The 24,367-nt window shown below is 37.6% G+C and overlaps 1 protein-coding gene across 1 annotated transcript in view; it reads right to left on the bottom strand.

Moving 5' to 3' along the window:
* Positions 1-23,289, bottom strand: part of HORMAD2 (HORMA domain containing 2) — a 79,618-nt gene extending 56,329 nt beyond the window's left edge. Inside the window, exons 1-7 of the mRNA XM_034638815.1 lie at positions 23,233-23,289; positions 15,341-15,428; positions 9,200-9,341; positions 6,567-6,630; positions 5,939-5,975; positions 2,041-2,061; positions 1,441-1,467 (exon numbers count right to left, since the gene is read on the bottom strand). Of these exons, the coding sequence (XP_034494706.1) occupies positions 1,441-1,467; positions 2,041-2,061; positions 5,939-5,975; positions 6,567-6,630; positions 9,200-9,341; positions 15,341-15,391 (342 nt within the window). The 5' untranslated portion in view covers positions 15,392-15,428; positions 23,233-23,289. The remainder of the gene's footprint in view (positions 1-1,440; positions 1,468-2,040; positions 2,062-5,938; positions 5,976-6,566; positions 6,631-9,199; positions 9,342-15,340; positions 15,429-23,232) is intronic.
* Positions 23,290-24,367: the final 1,078 nt, after the last annotated feature.

Here is a 24,367-nt window from a genome sequence, read left to right on the forward strand (position 1 = left end):
GGTTATAAATGATAGTTCAGCACTTCATATTATAAGCTTTTGTTTTCTAACTTCATTACTTTGCCTGCATCAAAGCTCCTTTAACAGCACCCCCTCACACACACACACACCCTCCACCCTAAGAGTTTTCTATAGTTAAGCCCAATTTGCTCAGCATTTCACTACCTCAAAAGCACTGGTTTCAGATTAGGAGTTTTACATGTGTAAGAAAACAAAATAATTCATTGCATTAAGTAAATGACCACTTTATTAACAATTTATCAGAAGGTTTTAGTTTGGGAAACTTCCCCTCAAACCTACAGAAAAAAAAAAGCATTTTGAAACTAAACAAGAGACAAAGATAAAAAGGAGCACTGGGTATTATACGCAAACAATGAATCATGGAACACTACATCAAAAACTAATGATGTACTGTATGGTGACTAACATAACATAACAAAAAAATTATTAAATAAATAAATAAGGGGCAGTTCAGGCATTGGGGAATTGTTATCCACCTATATGTACCAGTTTTCCTCCACCTTGTTCAAAGTTATTTATAATCTTCCCCCCCCCAAAAAAAGGGTATTAAAGGCTAAAAATGCTTAATTTAGTCTTGAATGTTACCAGTTAGGCTGAATCCATAGGCTTAAGAAGGAAAACTGAAAGCAAGGAAAAAGGAAAGGAAACTAGGAGGAAAATACAGAGAATAGAATGAAAAGAAAGAACACAGGGCTTCTCCCTCCATCTCTATGCCATTGCTACACAGTAGTACAAGTAATTACTACATGTCCAGGACTATGATATTCACTCTGGGAGACAGAAAACAAGACAACACACTTGTCCTCAAGGATTCAGAATCTGGTGGAAGAGATAAAGTAATCCACATGAATCAACTGAGACTGTTAAATTGTGGGGTCTCATTAGAAAAGGAATTTAGAGAAGGAGGAAATTAGCGTGAACAGCATAGGCCAAAAGGCTTTCATGGGAGATTTGAACATGAGTTGGCCTTGAAGATGAGTAGGATTCAACAGGGAAGAACTTATGAGAGAAAGAGGAAGTAAAGATCTGAAAATCTATGAAAAGGTCAAGTAGGGGAGAATTTAGTTTGGCAAAAAAAGGAAAAGTTTATAATTATGCTGTATTTTCCAAAAGGTCACAAACAGAAAGGATTCAGAATCAGTTAAAATAATCAATAAAATGTGGTTTTATACATGCAGAGATTTTTAATTTTAACATGTTAGGGAATAGGCTCCTCTATGCTTTTTTATTTTCTTTTTTTAACACCCCTATGTAGTTTTTAAAATCTCGTAATAAAGAACTGGTGAAGTTTATAACAAAACACACTGAAAAAGCTCACAATGAGTTACTTTGCTCACATAGTAATCTAGTAACATAATCAATAGCCTCAACTCAGGTAAACATATTTAAATATAATCCCATCTCAATGTGTGTTCTTACCTCAGGTTCCTTGGGATTTGTGTAAAGCTGTTTAAGGAGAAATAAATAACATTTAATTTCTGAAACTTACTAGATTACTCCTCACAGAATACATTTTCTATGTGAAGAGTTCAATTTGTGCTCTATTAACTGAGGACTGAGATATACATATCTCAAAATAATTTGTTATGGTTTAAAAATGCTTAAATAGATAAAATATCTAGAACTTTCCATGGTATCTTCTCATTTTCTTTCTATTCTTAACTATACATAGCATGTTACACTCAGAAGCACACAAAACTTCAAAAAAGTCTATACAACCACAAAAACAAAAAGCTCTGAGTCTGTAAAGAAACTCAAAAAGATGAAATCCTGATAGCTAATATGTGAAGCAGATAGTATATCCTATATACTTTCCCATGTGTTGTAATATACCTTAGAAATGCATAACTTTGTGATCTTTCATTAAAACTTCTGGTAGATTCTACTTTTTTTATTCTAAAATGTCATAGGACAGATAAAGAAATTCAGGGAGAAGTTGGGATAGTACTGTTTTAATGTTTTACTTGCCAAAAAACAATATAGTAGAGACACAAGTTTGGTCTTCAAATGTGTACTTACTGTAAGTACTGCCATGTGTAGCTTTAAGAGAAAAGAGAACTACTGTTATTATATACTTGTTATTATATACTTATTGTATACTTGTACCGATATTATTGTTATTTTCAATAAAGGCTAATTAAAATATGATTTCAGAGAGGTTCCAAAGATTTGGGTAGAAGATCTAAAAAAGGGATACTAATTCACCCATTCGTTCAAGTGAGTATGAATTTCCATATATAGGATTCTGCTGGAGAGGAGGGAAGTTTAAAAAAAAAGGTAACTATACTCTCTAAAAGTTATATTTTAGTTTGGGAGGCAAAAGATATACAAAATAATTCATTTTTACTAAACATTAAATATGCCGCCAGCATCTCCAAAAAATTGTCTTTTGAAACTAATCTACTAAAGTAAAAATTTTAAAGTCTGATAGGTCTATAAAACCCTTGCCCTGCCTACATATATATTACTATAGACAGATTCTCTCTGCTTGAAAGAGTTAACCAATATATAGAGATATAATCTAGCCTCTGATAAAAATTTAAAAACTGGAATACAAATTAGAAAATTTCTGGACCAGGGATGTCTGGCTGGCTCAGTTGTCAGAGCATGTGACTCTTCATCTCAGGGTCATGAATTCGAACCCCATGTTGGTCATGGAGCCTAGTTAAAATTAAAAAAAAAATTTTTTTAAGGAAATTCCCCAACCATAATTTCGTATCAAATTATTCACCTATTTCACCCAAAGGACTAAAACTTTAGCGACACTGTGTGGCTATTTTGGTTACTGCATATAATTGATTTTAAGACTACATAGTGAAACTCTAATTTATATTAATTATTTGATTAATAGTTCATTCATTCATTCATTCATCCAAAAATAGACGTGGCCCTTGATCCCAGGGAACATGCAGACCAACAGGAGAGAAAAGCATTAAACAAAAAAAGCAAATAGATAAGTACATCATTACAATTGTGTTAATTGCTATGACAAAGCAGCACAGGGTGCTTGAGAACATTAAACAAAAGGACAATCTAGGCTGGGGTTGGGGGGTATATGCCAGGGAAGACCCCTCTAAGAAAGTAAATATTTAGGCTGAGACCTGAAGGATAAATTGGATTTAGCCAGGTAAAGGATATGCGTAGGGAAGAGAATTTTGCAGGCAAAAGCAGCAATATATATAATAAAGGGAAAAGGCATTTGGCATGTTCTAGAATCCTTGTGTGGCTTGAAGATCTTCAGGCAAGAGATTGGTATGATTAGACTTAGATTTCTGAAAGAACGTAGTGTGGATAGTGAGTTGAAACGGTAGGGGATTGAAAATGGAAATAAGGAGACAGATCAGGAGGTTACGTACAATATAGTCTCTTCTTTATAATAATTATCTAAAATACATACACACTTTAAAGAATTTGAGCATAATATGAACTGCAAAGAAAACAGGGTAAAATCACCCAAAATTTCCAACTAGAAATAATCATCATCTTCAACAGAAGAACACCTTTCAAGATCTCTAGATACTCAAACTTGACTTTACTCAAACTATTTTTAACACATTAATTATTTCCTAGTAGGAAATTAATATACTAACAACTGAAAAACAAATATAAATACCATTAAGAGTCTAAGTCATCCATTTAAGGTATTGTCTTTCAATCTCTCAGAACAGTAAATTTAATTGATTCAGTCATAGAGGTAGTTATTTAAGTAAAATAAATCTATCAAACTAGGTAGATAATCTTTTTACATCACAATGCTCTTTTCTAACGTTGTAATTATTTAAGAAGTGACTCTATTAGAATGTGACCTCCTTGAGTGGAGGAATCACATCTTTCTCTCATTTTTATCTCATCCAGTATTTAGGTACAATGTCTGGCACAGATTAAATAGATAAGAAAGGAAGGGAGGGATGAAGAAAGGAGGGAAAGAAGAACAAGAGAAGGTAGAGAGAGAGGGAGAAAGGAGGGAGAGATAAAGGGAAGGGAGAAGAGGGAGGGAAAGGAGGAAAGAGAAAAAGAGTTAACACTTACATAGTGCTTATGCACCAGGCATTGTTCTAAACATTTTACATTAGTGGTTCTCAAAGTATGGTCCCTAGACCAGCAGTCTCAACATCACCTGAAATTTATTTGAAATGTAAATTCTTACATCAGAAATTTTGGGGTGGGGCCTGGCAATGTTTTAACAAGTCCTCCAGTTCATTCCAATACAAGCTAACATTTGGAAGCCAGTGCCTTAGATTAGTTCATTATCTCAAACAACCCTAAGAGGTAAGCTCTGTTATTATCCCCATTTTGTATATAAAGACACTAAGGTACCGAGAGGTAGGTACTTGCCCAAGATCACACAGGTGTTAAGTGCAGAACTGGGATTCCCTTTAGACTGATTCCAAAACTTGTGCTCTTAAGTATATTGCACTGCCTCACAATGATGGATGTTCAAGAAATGCTGCTAAATGAATGGATGAAGGAGAATGAATGAGTAGCATTCAGTATGCTGGTGATGACTTTCTCCATTTAAACCTGTCCAAATAATAAGGGCCTTCAAAGTTCAAAAGCCATTTTCTCCCAAAGATTTCCCTCATGCTCCTCACTAGATACAACCCCTCCTTTTCCATATTTCTATCGCACACAAACAGTATCTTTCCTTTAGCATGCATTAATTTCTAATGAGTATTATGGGCCCTTATACTTGTGATAGAGTTATAGCCAAAATATCTGATATTTTTACACAAAAATATCAAGGTGATGTGAAAAAAAATCGATATTTAATAGCCCAACATGGCACGGGTACTGGCCAATCAGAAAGGATGCCAACTTAGCCTTGGTGGCTCTGGGCTCCTGGAAGCTCCCCCTGGGCCAGATGTTAACCCTTTAGTTGCTAGATTATGGCTAGGTCTGGAGAGATCCCCAAACAGACAATGGTGAAGTGAGGGGGAGACAATGGTGGGGGTCACTCAGGGTCTCAGCAAAACAGCTATTTACCGCCTGATGTGAGTATTTCAATATTTTAACAACAGGCACAGATGGGCCAGTGTGTAATAGCTGATCATCAGCCGTGTATATGAGTATCATTTCTCTTCTGCCATGGTCTAGAAGATCTTTGTGTGCACAATCCCATATCTGTTTTAATTTTGTATCCCTCAGTCCCCCAGGTCAGTGTTGAATAAATCATCAAAAATAACTATTCATTGAAAAAGGAAATATATGAGTGCAACTAAATAATCCAATATGAGGCTTATTCACCTCAAAATTTCTTAAGGGAATAGGAATTGAGAAGGAGTTAAAAGAAGATATAGATGGGGAAAAGGAGGGGAAGCAGTGGTAGAAGGTTCACTTATATACATCTTGTCTCTTCAACTAGGACTATAGCCTCTAATTTTTATACCCTTCATAGGAGTCTTGGGCAGCAAGAAAGATCTGATACACTTAAAATTCAAGCCGCATTTTAAAAAATCCAAGGTATGATACTAGCTAGTTGAGGGAACAAGTCATATACATGCATCAAACATAGTTAACAAAATAACTATCATAGAATAACAACTAATTAGTAAAGTCCATTTTTTCCTTTCATATCTGTGAACTGAATCACAACTATTTTGAACATGTTCAATGTGCTAAATGCCAGATTCTTGTCTCCCCTGTCCCACATCCTCTGGATCTCTTCCAGTGACTTCAGAGGAAATTCTGTGGTCAAAAAGATATGAGTATGTAAAAGAGAAAAATGAAGGCTTCCTTTCTAATTGATGAAAACAAGACATCAAAAGGTTAACAAAGACATAAAAAGAAAACTGTTTCATAAATGAAAATGTAGGCACTAGTGCCCTGTTAATACACAACAACAAAATAAAAACTAAACTTTTTTTTAGGGTACAAAGATAAGTCTTTAATCCTGGTGTAAATTTTAAAGCATTCTTACGTATCTCTTTTCCAAAGCATCAAAACAACCTTGGATCCTGTCAAGAAATAAATGTTTGATGTCAGTTGGGACCAGATGCAAAAGCCAAAAAAAATTCCAAGTATAGAACTGATTTATATTTTTTGCTTTTAAGTACATTAAGTTGGTAATCATTTTACCTTTTCCATTTGAACTTTTTCTTAAAACTCTCAGTATCATTTAATATGTTGATAGATCTTTATAAGTAATAGGTAAGCAATTTTAAGGTACAGAAGCACATCTTATTTTTCTTTCTGCCTCTCATAATGTTTAGGATACTGACATGTATATCATAAGTAATCAAATTTTGATTGCTATTTTTCTCTTATTAAAATTTTTGTTCTTGAAGTTGACATATAGTGTTATATTTGTTTCAGGAGTACAATATTTTTCTTTCTTTATACAAGTCCATTTTTTTTCAAAAACAAAACTAAATCAATAACTTAAAATCATATTGAATAATTTGTAAATTTCCAGGAAATTGTGAAAAAAAAAGAAGGAAAGAAGGAAGGAAGGGTTTTAAGGAAATGATCTTACCAAATAAAGTTTATGGGTAATTTCAGCCATGATAAAAATAATGTTCAACTTTTGTGGAATTTCAATTACTTACCATTTGATAATATGCAGTGACCCAGGACATTTTTTATCTTCTCGAAGGATTTTTAAACTGAGGTCTACAAAAACAGAAACACAGTCTATTTTCCTCTACTAAATGATTACTGTACTAAAATTGTCCATGCTAAATAAGGGTATTCCTTTATTATATTTATATAACTTAGTTTTATAGCTTATAAAAACATTTTGAATCTCTAAATATCTACTTTAAAAATATATCCTATGTTGAAAACTAGCTTAGTTGCAATTTTTTATTATAGTCTAGCAGTCTCCCCTTCTACGCTGCAGCACAAGTGAGCTGGTTGCACAATCAATTTGTGTCACTTCTATGCGTCTGTTGAATTCCGAGTAGTCATAAAGGACTATTGAGACCATCTCCATTAACCAATTTAAAACATGTACCTCAATCTCAAGTCAGTCCTCTCATATTTGTCTCCCCCAAACGAAAATAAAGATGAAAAGTTTTCCCATGGATTATTCTCAAATATTAATTTCCATCTGAAATTCAACTACCTTACTATAGTTAGAGAAGAACAGGAAAATCATATTAAGAGTTTTGGCTTAGATCAGTCCAAAATCAATCACTGATTCATGTATGACTTTGCATGTCACTTCACCTTTTCATACTGTTTTTCTATCCTAAAACTGATGTTCCCTCTACCAAAGTACATGAAAATTATTCCATGTTGGTATAATATTTAGAGATTACCAAAAAGAGAGTGACATAGGGGTACTGAGCATTTTTATGATGTATATTACTTTAAGAACAAACACTGAGAGGGAGACATATAACTTCTACTAAAACTACCAGAAAAATAAAGCTAAAGTAATAGTATTACCTCTGTTGGAAGGAAGGAAGGAAGGAAGGAAGGAAGGAAGGAAGGAAGGAAGGAAGGAAGGAAGGAAGGAAAAGCAAGCCTAAAATGGAGTCACTTGCCCCCCACAAGGAGCAAACCAAGTCTTAATTGAAAGAATGTAACCTTTTTTTTTTTTTAAAGATTTTTTATTTATTTATTTGACAGAGAGACAGCCAGCGAGAGAGGGAACACGAGCAGGGGGAGTGGGAGAGGAAGAAGCCAGCTCCCAGGGGAGGAGCCCAATGTGGGACTCGATCCTGGAACGCCGGGATCACGCCCTGAGCCGAAGGCAAACACCCAACAACTGCGCTACCCAGGGGCCCCAAGAATGTAACCTTTAACCAGTCAATCTGGAATTTCCTGATCAACACTTGTGAGGTAATCTGTAAGGTAGACCCCAACCCTTCCCCCCCAGGAAGGTGACTTTGCCTGAAATAAACCTCTCTTTTCTTTCACTAATGACTTCCTTGTCCTACCCTGTTTCTGCCTATAACAGTCTAACAATTTGTACTACTCCTCAGAACTCCTTTCTATTTGCTAGACTGGATGCTGCATTATTCATAAATCATTGAATAAAACCAATTAGATAATCAAATTTACTCAGTTGAATTTTACTTTTTAACATCTGCCCCCCATGCCTAGGGTAGTGATGGGCACACAATAAGCCCTTAATTAATTACCCCAAACATGTCTTTTTCCAGTTTTTTCCAATTCTGTTCCAAACAAGGAGAAATGCAACCATGTGCTACATATAAACATATTCACTATTACAAGTTTATATTCTATAGACCAAAAGAAGACATGATACAAATGAAGTTGTCGTGATTGCAAATGTCATGTTTTTGTATTTATAGCACACATGCATTTCATTGATGCTAGCTAGTATAGAGGATGAAATGTTAAGAAAATTCCATTGGAATGAGGCCAAGGTAGTTCATTAAATACAGATGTGAGGAATTTAAAGTAAAATTATATCTTGAAAAATAAGATTTTACAAGGAAACTTATAGCTCTCTACATTTGTTTTCCCAAATGATAGTTCCCATTTTAGTGACAAATCAGAAAGATTTCCTGAATTGTTATCACAATCCAGCTTTTTAAGCTAATATTAAGATTCTAAAAAACTGAAGAGTCCTAGGTACATTTTTTTCTTTCAAGACAAGACAAGGAAAGGAGCCAGAAACAGCTTGTAATATAAGGAAGTGAGATCATCAGTTTAAGACACAAGAAATAAAAAGGAGTAAAGTAGGAAACCTGGCAACTGAGAAAAGAAAAGTGCTGATTAGAATAGTAATTGTCTATCCATGCTAATCAACAAATGGGTTTAGCATGAATATGCTTTTCTTCCAGCATATTTATATGTGTTAACAGGAAGAAGAGTTTTTCACCTGGCTCCTTTAAATTTCCTCAATGCCAAAGTATACCTCAAAGAACAAACTCAACTGAGGCACAAAATAGGGCAAATCTACAACACCGAAATAGATTTTGATCCAGCTGTTGCTTTTATAGGTATGGTTTAGAATTACTGGGCTTGTCTATACAGATTTCTTTTCTTCTCAGTCTGTCATTTGGTATCTAGACAGGAACTAATGATTCCTATAAGTAAAACCACTAAACATACTGAAATTAAAATGGAAAACGAATTAGCAGATTGATCTTGAAGAACAATCCCATGACTTGGAATTAGCACACTGTGAGAATTGAAAGGTTTACTCCTGCCAAGTAGAGGAAAGGGCTATAACAGCCAAGGTAACTACTTAGTTAAACTTTACCATCCAGATGGCGTTCTCCATAAGAGCTCTCTGGAAACAGTCCTCTTAGATATGTTATGCACGAGATAGAAGTAGCAAAAAGTTTCTTCACCATTATCAATGACTCATGCTCATTAGTGATTTGGGATGGAAAAACTGTTTCCTGGGGGAAACAAGATGAAAAAGATTAGCATTCTTTAATATATTCAGCCATCATGCCAAAACCACAGATATGATGGGAAGATTTTTCAAAACTTCAAATCTGATACCTTTATAGGTAATCAAAAGGAAACAGGGCTTTGAAAATTGCGTTAAATTTGATCTCCATAGGCAAGGCAGAGCAGAAAGGCAGGGAGAGTTACCCAAGTAATTCAAGACTAGTATAATTTATTTCATAATGATCCATGGGTTTGAGGCAAAATTGGAGTTTTGCTATGATTACATAATCTCCTTCCCTTACACGCTCCTCAGAATGCAATGCGATCTGTCGTTTATAACCTCCATCCTATACTATTCTCTCCAAAGTCATCAAGTATATCCTATCATTGACTTCTTCTGTCCTTCATACTAACTTCTCTGCAGTGTTTGACACTTTCGCCCACACTTTCCCTCTTCTCTTTCAGCTGCCATACACTGTTTTCTTTTGATTTTTCACCCATCCCTCCATATCTATCTCAATCTCTTTTATTTTTTCCAGTTTTTCTGTCCTTTAAACATTTAAATTCTGTCTTCAGTCCTTTTCTCTTTGCATAGTTCTCGCTTCTTGGGTAATCTCATCTAGTGTCACTGTTTCGGCTATAGCCTATATAGGCTGCTTTGAGCCCCACTTCTATGTTTCTGTTCTGCGAACATCTGCACCTAGACCACTTTGTAGACACCTCAAACTCCGTTTAAACTCAGTTTATCTCTATCACCTTTAATTGAAACCTGATCCCAAATTCCATTGTCAGACAAATGAATCAGCCTCCACGCCAATCATTCAGACTTGAAGTAGAGTCGCCTTTGGCTTCCCTTTTTATTTCATACCCCATTTCCAATCACTAAATTCTCTCTAAAGGAGTTCTCAAATGTATTTGTTCCTTTCTCTTCTCACTGTCACTGCCTTGACTCAGGACACACTCACTTCTCCCCTTTATTACTGCTGTAGCCCCTGATCTTCCTGCCAACAGTTCCTTTCATTCACTCTGTCCTTCATATTGCCATCGTTATTAACTTTGAAGAATACACATCTTATTATGACATGACCAGTGTTCATGTAGGATAGAGTTCAAGTACCTTAGTGTGGAATTTTGAGAACTATCAAAGTCTTATCCTTGCCTGACTCTCCTGCCTCATCTGCCACCCCCTTCCCTCTCCCTATTCCCTATCAGCTCCTGTGTACCTTACTCTAGCTATGTGGAACTACCATTCATTTACTATTCTACTACCATATATCTCCATACTTTTGTGCTTTGCTTAAGCTAGAGTTCTGCAGAATACTGAGATTCTATAAAATGCAGATAGCCCTCCACAAAATGTACCCATGTTAACAATAGTTTCCTTCTTAATTTTATACGTGTGTGTAAGATATATTGAAAAATGTATATAGTTATTCTTAAATGATTGGATAGTCTGCCCTAAGAAATGGTGTGCCATATTAGGAATGTCGTAAGACAGTGACAGATGCATGAATTTTATTTCAGTGTTTAAGAATTGTCTAGGGGCGCCTGGGTAGCACAGCGGTTGAGCGTCTGCCTTCGGCTCAGGGCGTGATCCCGGCATTGTGGGATCGAGCCCCACATCAGGCTCTTCCTCTATGAGCCTGCTTCTTCCTCTCCCACTCCCCCTTTGTGTTCCCTCTCTCGCTGGCTGTCTCTATCTCTGTCGAATAAATAAATTAAAAAATCTTAAAAAAAGAATTAAAAAAAAAAAAAAGAATTGTCTAGGGGCACCTGGGTGGCACAGTCCGGTGAGCGTCCAACTCTTGGTTTTGGCTCGGGTTGTGATCTCAGGGTCGTGAGATCAAGCCCTGCATCGGGCTCCACACGAATCTTCGTGGGATTCTCTCTCCTTATCCCCCACCCCTCCTCACCCTGCTCTCTCTCTCTAAAATGAATTTAAAAATCTTAAAAAAAAAAAAAAGAATTGTCTACCAAAGAAAAATACAGAATATTTGCCGATAGTTTGTTTTGCATTGAGTTATAATTTCAACGTGTTTGTCATATTCACTATTTACCACGTACATGTATAAAAACAAAAATTTGATGATTTTTGTCTCAATTAATTAGTCTGAGACTGCTTTTTGCTCTCTTATTTAATCCAAGCACAAAATATGTCTCACGAACTCCAGCTGGTATTGTGGCAATACATTTTAATTTTAAAGTTTTTTCCAAATATTGATGAATTAGATTATATTAAGCTTAAGAACTTCTGTTCAAAAAGGCAACTTGCATGGGAGAAGATATTCTCAATACATACATCTGCAAAGGACTCATATCCAGGATATATGAAGAACTCCTAAAACTCACTAAGAAAAAGACAGACAACCAAAAAGAAAAATAGGGACAAAAGACTTGAATAGACACTTCACGAAACAGGACATCCAAATGGCCAATAAATTGTGCTCAAATGGGGTGCCAGTGTGGCTCAGTTGATTAAGCGTCCAACTCTTGATTTCAGCTCAGGTCCTGATCTCAGGGTTGTGAGATTGAGCCCTGTGTCTGGCTCTGTGCCGGGTATAGAGCTTGGGATTCTCTCTCTCCCTCTCTCTGCCCCTCCCCCACCCTAAAAAAGTAGTGCTCAAACTTCATCAGGGACATGCACATTAAAACCACAATGAAATAATACTACACACCTAATGAAATGGCTAAAATTTTTAAAAATCAGAAAATACCAAATGTTGATAAAGATGTGAATCAGTCAAAACTTTTAAACACTGGTTATAGGAGCATAATAAGTGAGTACAACCTCTTTGGAAACTTTGCTCAGTGGTATGCACTAAAGCTAAATATACGCATAGTCTATGACCCATATTTCACTCATAGGTATACACGTGACAGATATGCATACATATGCTCACCAAAAGAACATTCATAATAGCATTATTTGTGATGGACCCAAAACGGAAACTACTCAAATGCCCATCAACAAAAGAATGGATAAACAAATTGTAATATATTCCCACAATGGAATACTATACAGAAATGAGAATGAATGATCTAACAATACTGATGATACTCATACATAAAAGAGACCAGATACAAATGACTACTATTGACTTCATTTATATAAAATAAAAGAGTAGGTGAAACTACTACTTCCATGCTGTCAGAAGCCAGGATGATTATGTCTCTGATTATCTTAAATCCAGAGGTCTTTTTACAATGCTACACAATTTCAGCTGTTGAAGTTTTAATAATTCTGTTACTTAGCGGCACGTCCTACCCACAAATATGCCTTTGATGAAGAAGAACTCCCAAAAAGCTTTTCTTTCTTTCTTTTTTTTTTTAATGTATTTAAGTAATCTCTACACCCAACGTGGGGCTTGAACTTATGACCCCAAGACCAAGAGTCACATGCTCTTCTAAGTGAGCCAGTCATGTATCCCCCAAAAACTTTTCTTTCTTTTTTTAAGATTTAATTTATTTGGGGAGGGGGCGCAGAGAAGAGGGAGAGGGAGAATCTCAAGCAGATCTGACACAGGGCTCAATTTCACAACCCTGAGACCATGACCTGAGTTCAAACTGACTCGGATGCTTAAGCAACTGAACCATGCAGGTGTCCCCCCAAAAAAGCTTTCTATATCTATATTCCAAAGGCATTCTAGTCTTTGCTAGATTTTGCTATATAAGCTTTGTTCTTCTTTGGTATATCATATAATGGCAATGAATGATCAAACTATATTATATTCAGTTGTTAAAAATATATAATAAAATTATTATTCTTGCATGTATGAAAGGAACTTTGAAGACAAATCAGTATGGATCTTAAAAGCCAGATTAAGGAATTTATGCTTTATTCTGCAATCAATGAAAAGTCAGTGGATTTGATCAGGAGAGTGAGTAAAATAATTGTTTTAGGAACATTAAGCTATATTAGAAGTAGGAAAAATTGAAGCTTAAGGAGCATTAGGTGTGTATGTGGTGTGCATATGTGTATGCACGTGCATTTAAAATTTTACAGAGAATTGTTTTTTGTACCCACAGATCCTGAGAAATTAAGATTATTTTGAGTAATTGGGTAACAGCTGGCGTGGCATGCATATATAGTAACTTACTGAAAACTTGCCAAAACTTAGAGGCAATACTTGAGTAATAACCATTTGTAAAATTATATAACCTGAAAGTATAAAGACATTTATTTTTAATATAGGATCTAAAAGGCCATTTGTAGTAAAGAAGATCAATAGCTGGAAAAGCCCTCCAGAGTTCTGTTACTTCTCTATACTCCAGAGATTTTTTTTTCTTAGCTCAACTGATCTAATACTTTAAGGGTTATCATTGATGTTTTTATAAATGTCTAATACATGAAAATACTATGACTTGATAATAGAAAACACTATTATAAATTATTTTAATAAGATAGTGTGCTGATGACAGAAGTAATGTTTGATAGCTTAGCTGTCAAGTTACATAACCTAAGACAAGTTACTTTACTTCTCTGCACTTCAGTTTCCTCCTTAATGTGAGGTTTAATTGAAATAATAATATAAAGCCTTGTGACAGTGTCCAGTACATGGTAAGTGCCGAATAAATGTTAGCTTCTATAATTGTTATTATTGTTGTTTGAAGTATTAAGTAGCAAAATCATAGTCATTTTAAATTTCCTGGGAAAAGTAGTTTATGCAATCCAAACTACAAAGATCTGTTTACATCAAAAAGTCAATTTGTTAATTTACAGTGAGAAAAATAACTGTCAAGCTGATTGCAATTCATATACCCAGCTCAGCATTTCGCCCCAGGAGGGAAGCCCACTCAGGAAACCAAATGAGATCAGGAATCCAGTGAGTATACTCAATTTGAGCCAGAAAGATAACTGCTTTCTCTCTGCCCTAATTCGCCTTCATTGTGAATCTTGCCCTTTTTTTGCTACAGCTTAATATTCCTAAAACAATTATTTTATTCACTCTCCTGATCAAACCCTCTGCCTACTGATTGAAGAATAAAGCATTAATTCCTTAGCTTGGCTTTTAAGATCTATATTAATTTGTCCCCAAAGTTCCCATTCAACTTTATTTCCTATTTCTGTCCAACATGATGTCTCTCAACTCTAATAATGATGGGTTCTTCATTATTTTCTAAAATATTCCATGTTCATTTCTCATTTTGGCCAAGGCACATTGGTAGGTTTTCCTCATAGAATTCTCTTCTCTCTCCTCTACTCAAATCCTTTATATTAGTCAAAGTCCTCCTTAAGTCACATTTCCTTCATGAGTAATACACAAACCATTACAGTCTATACAAAATCTCTATAAATTCCTATAATTTGTATTGCTTTACTCTTTTTCACATATATGTAATACATATACTGCTTTGTATGTTGGCTTAACTCCTCTAAATTGTGTTTCCCTTTCAGATTCTAAACTTCTAGAAGATAAAGATTTTTTTATTCTCTCAGAGAATAACATTGTGTGTATATATATAAACACACACATACATGTAAATATATATTATATAATATTGAGCTCTCAATTAATAAATGAACGATTCATTAATGAATGTCTTGGGGCAAGATAAACCTGCCCTTGTGAACCCAGAAATGTTCCTTGGCTCTGGCATATTCCCCTAGGAGCCCAGCCTCCAAGTTCCTCTCCGTGTTCTCTCCTCAGTTCTTACAATTGTAAGATGCCGATCAGAAATTTCCTAATTGCTTCATAGTAAATGTCTAACAAAAAAAAGTGTTCTCTTTAAACATCTTTTTTGTTTCTGATTTCTTTCACTCTAGAAAATCTAAATATATAAACATGAAATAAGCACCCAGTAAGTTACTTTGTAGGAATATATTCTAATTTCTTGAACAACCCCAGTCCATTAGGCAGTTAAAACGTACACATACTCTGACAAAATATCATGTGCAAATTTACTGATAAAACTGCTCTTTTAAAAAAACACCAAAGATTAAAGTCATGATTCTGAACTAACTCACTAAATAGCCACTGATTTTCTTTTAATTCTTAGTAATTACCTTAGATGCTTTGTGAATTTTGATCGAGTGAGAGAGTTGAGCAGTGGCCATTGTAGTAACGTATCAGGATTCTTTTAACAGGTCAAACCTGTCAGGTGAAAAAAAAAATTAGAGACTTTGCCTGATAATCCTTCTTGTGAATTTTCCAAAGAAGAACTACATAATTAGCATTTGACTGTATTCTTTGGAAAATTATTTTAATAAACATTTTTATCTCCACGACGCATTTTCTATGAATTTGGCATAAGTTCCCTGGATTAGTTTTTTCAACCACCCAGTGAGAATTTAAGATGATTTGCTTGTTCGCAAATACATTTGGAGGAGAAAAATAAACTAAATCACCTAAAGATTTGACAATGTATTTTATTCATCATTGTTATTCTCTTAGCTTACAACTGTGCTCTGTATATAGCAGGGGCTCAAAAACATTTCTTGAATTAACTTAATGGGTTATTGGTTTTCAAAGGTAACTCAAAAGTTAAAATTTGTACTTCACACCCATTAGGATGGCTGTTCCCCAAAAATGGAAAACAATAATAATAATGTTGGTGAGGATGTGGAGAAATTGGAACCCTTGTGCATTGCTAGTGGGAATCATACAGCTGCTGCTGCTGCAAAAAACAACAACAACAAAAAAAAAAACCCCAACAGTATGGGCAGTTCCTCAAAAAGTTAGACAGAATTACCATATTAATCAGCAATTCCACTTCTAGGTATATACCCAAAAGGACTGAAAGCAGGGATTCAAACAGATACTTGTACACCAATGTTCACAGCAGTATTATTTAAAATATCTAAAAGGAGGAAACAACCCAAATGTCCATCAACAGTTGAATGGGTTCTTTTAAATGTGGTATATACAATGACATATTCAAGCCTTAAAAAGGAATGACATTCTGATACACACTACAACACAGATGAAACTTGAAAACATTATGCTAAGTGAAATAAGCCACACACAAAAGGACGAATATTGCATGATTTCACTTATATGTGGTAGAGGTACCTAAAGTAGTCAACTTCATAGAGACAGAAAGAATAGAGGTTACAAAGAGCTGGAGGGTAGAAGGAATCAGGCGTTTAAAAAGCACGAGTTTCTGTTCAGGATGACAAAAATTTTCTCGGAATTGTTAGTGGTGATGGTTGCCAACACCATGAATACACTCAGTGTCACTGAACTGTACACTTGAGAATGGGTGAGGTGGTGAATTTTATGTGTATTTTAACACAATAAAAATATTAATGTTAAAAATACATCTAGTTTTGGGGCACCTGGCTGGCTCGGTCTGTAGAGCATGTGACTCTTGATCTTGAGGTCATGGGTTCAAGGCTCATGTTAGGGGTAGAGTTTACTAAAAAAATAAATAAATAAAATAGAGGGACTTTAAGTTACAAAAAATCCATCCAGTTTTCACATCTATTGTTTCACTACCGTAAAAAAAAAAAAGGAGCAAATTTCCCTTTTTCTTTTCAAAGACCTTAATTTAATTTATACTGGGGCTTCTTTTCAAGGTTTTATGGAGTTCTGACCAAAATATTTGTAAAATAACCCATCTAAAGTAATTCCGTTCTGGATCACCCAGGATAGCCAGTGACCTTTTTTGGTGTATAGATTAATGCAAGATTCTGGATGATTTTGCAAATACAAGAAGGCAGAATTGTTTGAGGGCACTGCCACAAGATGGTGATAGAGATTATAAACAAGTACTATGTAATTTCTCTCAAATAACTTCTTCAGAGCAACACTAGGGGACACTCTTTTACAATATCTTCTAGGACACTGAAAACCACCTAATAGTCCTTCAGTCCTTAAACATTCCAAGGTATCTTTTGTTGACTTCAGAATATAACCTTCATTTCTGTGTATAACCTTCAAATCTGACTCAACATATCAACTGCTTCCCTTACAACTTCAAGAAATACAATGAGCAAAATAAGTAATTACAAGAGTTTAAGCTCTAGTTCTGGCCCATTAAACTATGTAAACAACCCCCTACTGGGGTAGTTATTAGCCTTAGAGACAATAAAAAATAATAATAATAATTTTGGGGGCGCCTGGGTGGCTCAGTCGTTAAGCATCTGCCTTCGGCTCAGGGGGTGATCCCAGGATCCTGGGATCGAGCCCCACATCGGGCTCCCTGCTCCACTGGGAGCCTGCTTCTTCCTCTCCCACTCCCCTTGCTTGTGTTCCCTCCCTCGCTGCCTGTCTCTCTGTCAAATAAGTAAATAAAATCTTTAAAAATAATAATAAGAAGAAGAATTTTAAAATAGATTTCTACATTGTTTTTTTTTTTTTTTAAGTAGGCTCCACTCCCAGTGTGGAACCCAATGCAGGGCTTGAACTCACAACCCTGAGATCAAGACCGGAGATCAAGACCTGAGCTGGGATAAAGAGTCAGACCCTTAACCAGTTGAGCCACTTAGGGGCCCCACTACACTGATTTTTTTGTTTTAATTTCTCTAGGGGGGTGCCTGGCTGACTCAGTCAGTGGAGCATGCAGCTCTTGATCTTGGGGTTGTGAGTTCAAGTGCCACATTGGGTATAGAGATTGCTTAAATAAATAAACTTAAAAAGTTTTTTCTATGATCGTAAGACATTCTGATGGCATTTCTAGAGAATCCAGCAGGGGTGGCAAAGTTGGTTAAGTGTCTGCCTTCTGCTCAGGTCATGATCCTGGGGTTCTGGGATCAAACCCCGCACTGGGTTCTCAGCTCTGCAGAGAGTCTGCTTCTCACCCTCCCTCTGTGCTCTCCCTCTCTGTCAAATAAAAAAATAAAATCTTTTAAAAAAAGAGAATCAAGCCCTGAAAAAAGCATCAGCCAATAGAATATAATGCATTATTACATCTATATTGGAATGTATAGATAACCTGGATTAAAGTGACACTATCACTGACAACTCCGAGACAATCAGGGCACTTGCTTTTGAAAAAGGATTCAGAGCTAGTCACTATTAACATTTGGTAAATACCTGAGGAATTAACATTCATAAAATAAGTAAAGTCAAATTTTATATACACATATGTGTGTATGAAGAGAGAAATAACCAGGAGTATAATGTAGTAGAAACAAGTTTTGGATTAAGGAACTTCGGTCCATATTCTGTTCAACTACCTAGTAGCTCTGTGACTTAGTTAAATCACATAATCATCCTGGGACTCACTTTCCTTTTTATAAAATAGAGACAATAAATCCAACTTCTCAGGGCTCTTACAGTGCTTATCTGGGCATGTGTTCATCTGGAAAACATACATGGCATAATGGTTAAGGACACACACTCTTCTGGAGCCACACTGCCTACAACCAAATTTCAGTCTGCATTAACTTGCCATTTCATCTTGGGCAAGTTGTGTGCCTCAGCGTCCCCATCTGTAAAATAAGGATAGTACTAGCACCTGCTTCATAGGGTTGTTGTGAGGACTACAGAAGTCATTATCTATAGGGCACTTGGAACACTGACGAATATTTCATTATAAGTAATAAAGCATATTTATTTTTAAAAATCTTACGCTAGTATTTGAACTCCTAGTTTTCTTCCAGCCTTCCAGTTGTTCCTTCTCATTGTTTACTTCACACTATTTTCCCTGCCCATTTCTTAGTGTTTGGTGTTCAGGGTTCTGTACTAGGAGCTCCCCCTTTTTTTTTCTTACTTCTAAACACACTCCCTGGATGAACAAATACATTTGTTTTAATTACTGTATCTATTCTAATGATTCTTATATGTCAGACAGCCAGGTCCCTTGGGAGTTAGAGATCTGTACCTCTATGAGACAGTTACATCTTGATATTCCCAACATATCTAAATGTCAGTTCTTTTCCCCTAAAACCTATTTCTGTTCCCTAGCTCAGTAAATGACATCATCAAATACCTAATTACTCAAGCCTAAAAATTATGACTCAAACCTGACCCTCCCTCACTTCCACATCCAGTCCCCTTAATATTTATCAAATGTGTCCATTCCTCACTTTACACATGTTGTTGTTATTTCTGCTTTAGATGAGATTAGCCTCATCTTTTGCCTGGACTGCTACAACCACCAGTCTGCCTGTCACTGATTCTGCCCTTCTCCAGTCTGTCCTTTGTATTGCAGCCAGAGTTTTCTTTTTAAATTGCAAACTTGATTATGTAACTGTAGACTGAAATTCTTCAATGGCTCCCCACTGCCCTCAGGATAAAATCCAAACTCCTTACCATGACTTCAAGATCTGGCTCATGCCTCCCTAGGCACATCTCTAACCATTTTTCCCTTACACTTTTATGCATCAGTTATTCTTACCAACAGTAGTTACCCTAAACCATATTCTCTCCAGCTTTCAGGCTTTTGTAATAATCTTTCTGCCTGAAACTTTATCCTCCATTCTCAATTCCTACTTATCTCCTAGATACGGCTTCATGTAGTGTTCTCAAGGAACTATTTCCTTATTCACCACCACCACCAAGTTGGGTTATGTGCCCATTGTAACATATATAGTATCATGGTTGCATTTATGTATCCATCCCACCCTATGTGAGCTAACATGAGGATAAAGTTGATCTGTCTAGCTCATTCTTTATTTTTTAAAGTTTTTTTTAAAGGTACAATTTAGTGGGTTTTAGTATATTCACAGTTTTGCAACCATCACTACTAATTACAAAAGATTTTTGTTGCCCCAAAAAGAAACTCCATGCTCATTACCAATGACTCCCTACTCTCCCCTCCCCCTGGCCCCTTGCAACCACTAATCTAGTTTCATCTCTATGGATTTCCCTATTCTGGACTTGTCATATAAATGGAATCATGTAATATATGACCTTTTATATCTGGTTCAGCTCATTCTTGAATCCTCAGCACCATTACAGTATTGGAACAAAACTGATGCTCAATAAATATTTGCTGGATCAACAGAGAAGTAATATAAGAACAAGGAAGTATTAAGTGTCTAGAAAAGAATTAGAGAATATTAGAGAGATAGAGATAGAAGGAGCTTTAAATGTCATCTAGTCCAAACATCTAATTTTCTAGATGAGGAAATCAAGGTCCAGAGAAGTCAACCGACTTACTCAGGGTCAAACACTTAGTGGCAGAACTGAGAATAAAACTCAAGAAACTTTGACTCACAATTTAGGGGCTTTTCTACAATGACTCCCTAAAATGAAATTCCTTCTTGCTTTCATTCCATTTAAAATGATGCACTACCAGTGCCTTCCTAGTTGTGGAGCTTGCTTGCTTATTTCTAAACACAGTAGTGTCTTTTTCTGTTGTTCGAGAATGAGCTTGCTTTAGAAAAGCAAAACATATCTAAATTTTTTTTAATAGCCAGGCTCTTTTCAACCTCTAATTATTCTGTTGCTACTCTTGTTTTCTCTTTGAGCAGGTGTTTTGTGGAAGTCTCCTATTCAAGTACAAACTCTGCTTAATTTTGAAAGCTCACAAGCTGACAGCCCCAGGAGGTATGACACTACAGATCACGCACTCTCAGAGAATAACTCTGATGTTTTTTTATCACCTTTTCCTGACTTATTATCTAAAAGCCTAGGAGAGATTTCATAATTACGGATTTTAAGAACAAAACTCTAACTTTCTTTCTCTTTTTTTTTTTTTTTAAAGATTCTATTTATTTATTCGACAGAGATAGAGACAGCCAGCGAGAGAGGGAACACAAGCAGGGGGAGTGGGAGAGGAAGAAGCGCTCACAGCGGAGGAGCCTGACGTGGGGCTCGATCCCATAACGCCGGGATCACGCCCTGAGCCGAAGGCAGACGCTTAACCTCTATGCCACCCAGGCGCCCCAAAACTCTAACTTTCAAATGTCTTTCACTTATATATTTGCTTGCATATTTGACCCACAAGCATCTGAAGCTTCACAGGGCATCAATATCATTCAATTTTATACTTGATAATGTCCACACTGACAAGAATTATGATCTTGAGAAGGAGGTAAGATTTCTGTGCTTTCTCAGATGAAGACTCATGCTAGGCTTACCTCTTGACCTACATCTCAACTGCCCTATTTAAAATGGTGACAGAATTGCTTACTATTTTACCCTTGTCTGTGTGATTCCAAGATTCAGATAAAGATTAACCAGCTATTGCTCAGCATATTAAAGCTAAGCCACCCCCTGCCCCATGCCTTTGGCCATTCTGAGGGAAGCAAAAACCAGTTTTATTATGTTTGCACAAAGACAGTAATAGTAGATTTCCTAATGCTCTCCATCCATCTTTGCCAATCTTCCAAAACTATTTTTTTTAACAAGAAAATCCCCTTTCTATCAAATGTACAATATCTAAAAGCTGGGTTCTAAAATGCAACTAGATGACCTTTCTTGCCTGATATGAAGGATGGCTTTACACAAAGAAAGTACATTTTGACATAAATGGGCTCAGCATCACAGAATTGGAAGGAAAAGGAGAAACAGATAATCCAAACCCTTCATTTTAAAGAAGAAAGTCAATTTAGTGGAGGAAGGATAGTCTTTTTAACAAATGGTACTGCAACAATAGGACATCCATAGGCCAAAACGAAACACCCAAAAACAAAAACGAAAACTCTCAACCTAAATCTCACACTGTATACAAATATTAATTCAAAATGGGTCATGGACTTAAATGTAAAATATAAAACTATTGAGAGGAAAGTGAAGTCCAACAAAAGAACTTGGTTTGTCAAAAGTCACCCAGTTACTCAGAGGCTTCACAGAGTTTGCTTCCCTAAGTTATTATTCACCATTTTAACAAATCCCATCTGGCTCTGATAATTCCCCTTCTCCGGGCTCAGAGTAAATGGTTTCCACTATATTAACTGGATATTTGTTCATGCTCTTTTGGTTTTTTAATATCTTCTTTGGGCTACTTCAATTATTCATTCATTCAACATTTACTGGGTGACTACAATGTGCCAGGCATCATATAGGATTGCAAAGATGTAAAATACTGCTCACATCTCGAGAGATTGACCATCCAATGGGGGAGAAATGAGACTCAGCCTAATTAAATCAAAAACTCCTTTGGGGCAAGAACCGTGCTTTATCTTTGTTTTCACCAGCCAAGTGCATGATGTACTGCACACCCCATCCCGTGCTCTGCACATTTGGACACACGTCGGTGATGGGCTAATCTTGTGTTTCGAGACGCTTTCTCCCCCCAGTACTGTTTGGGGAACTAAAGTCCCTGGAGATTAAACAGCACGTCCTAGAAAAGGTAGAAAGGAGCCGAGGTCATTCCGTGGGGACCCATCGCCAGCTCTGTCACCTCTTGGTCTGCGCCAGGCATTGATTCTGGGAGAACACCTCCGCGGCTGGAGAAAACTTGACCTAGCCAAGATCACCCCCAAAGCTCCACTCCCAACCCCCAGCAAACACAGACGTCGTTGACCCGACCCACTGCTTGGCCGCTAATTACCGCTGTTGCCTCCTCACCAAGACTCACTCCTTTCCCACCGAAATCTGAATTTAAGAGCTACCCTGATAGCTGGCATGCGGGTGTTCCCACTACAATTCTCTCTACTCTTCCTTCCTTCCTTCCTTCCTTCCTTCCTTCCTTCCTTCCTTCCTTCCTTCCTTCCTCTCTCTTTCTTTCTTTCTTTCTTTCTTTCTTTCTTTCTTTCTTTCTTTCTTTCTTTCTTTCTTTCTTTCTTTCTTTCTTTCCCTGTTATATGTGAAAATTTTCAAAATCGAGCGCTGGGGACCGGAGTAGAGGGAGGGGGTGGGGTACTATCTAGAAGCTTCCCTTTGTCTTTTTCCTCAGCCCCCGCCTTGCCGTTTCTCCTCAGAGTACTTCGGGCCTCAGCGAAATATTTTCAGATCAAACTTAAAGCCTCAAGGAAAAGGAAAGAAAAAAATTAACCTAAGCCTAGGAAACTGAAGGCGCTCAAGCGCCCTTTCTCCAGAGACCTTGCGACTGGACAGCCCTCACCTCAGCTTGTCGACGCCTCTCTCAGAAGGGTGGGTACCCAACGGCCTTTTCCAGCCCTGACCCTCTCAGGCTCTTAAATAGTCAACGAGGCCTTTTTGGGCGGGGCGAGACCCTTCCTCATGAATAATTCATGACCTCTCCATGGCTTGCCTGGGCGGTCCGCCTCGTGCGGCTTCATGAATATGCAAAAAGAGGCGAGCGGCAGCTAAAGGCCCCCTGGCGGGCCCGTCCCCCTCAGCGCCGGAGTCCTCAGCGCCCGGCCTCCTTCGCCCTAGTCCGCAGGCCACATGCCCTCGGGTCGCCGGCGCGGTGTCTCCGCTGCCGCCTTTTTCGCCCTTCCGAGGGCTGGCCCCGCGCTCCCGGGCCTGAGGGACCCGCGCCGGGCTCGCGGCGCCGTCCGCAGACCCGGACCGAGCCCTTCCGCTCCGGGCCGCTCCGCCTGGGCAGCCGGCACGTCGAGGACAGCCTGCCGCGGGGCTTGCTGAGGAGACCCCAGCCGGTCCAGGTGAGACGGCGGCGAGGAGGTCCTCGAGGGCCTGGAAGGGCCTGGGGTCAGCACGGGCGGGGCCGGGTGAGAGCCTGGGACCGGGACCCGGGCGAGGGCGTGGGGCAGAGAGGTCTGAGGCCAGCGCAGGGCGGCGTCGGGGAGAAGCATCTAGAGCCTTGGGGGACGGGTGTCAACGCGGAATCCGGTAGCGTGAGCTAGAGGTCTAGAGACAGAGGTTTTAATCCTTGCGGCGTCTCCACTTCTTCCCTAGCATGGACCCCACTTTGCATTTTTTGAACATCGATTTGTAATGACGCAAATGAAACCTGAGTTTGTCGTCCTCTTACACGGGCCCTAATCCCAGTCCCTTCCGCTGGGGGGACCCCCGTGAGCAGTTGGGTGTGGGTCTCCTCAGATCTTTTCCCGCGCGTCCAGGGACATATTCACTATCTCAGGGAGCTTTTCAAAGATTCACGGAGTCCCCTGAACATCTGCGATGGGATTTCTTAGAGAGTGGGTGGAGCATGGGGCCCCTTGAAACCTGTTTTTACTTTGTTTCTGCAGTAAAGAAAGAAAGATCCAAGTTGATTAAAACATGAGTTAATAACAATGACTAAAACCATAATTTGAGCTGTAATAGTTCTTTAG

Source organism: Ailuropoda melanoleuca, chromosome 12 (assembly GCF_002007445.2).
Source record: "Ailuropoda melanoleuca isolate Jingjing chromosome 12, ASM200744v2, whole genome shotgun sequence".
Taxonomy (NCBI): domain Eukaryota; kingdom Metazoa; phylum Chordata; class Mammalia; order Carnivora; family Ursidae; genus Ailuropoda; species Ailuropoda melanoleuca.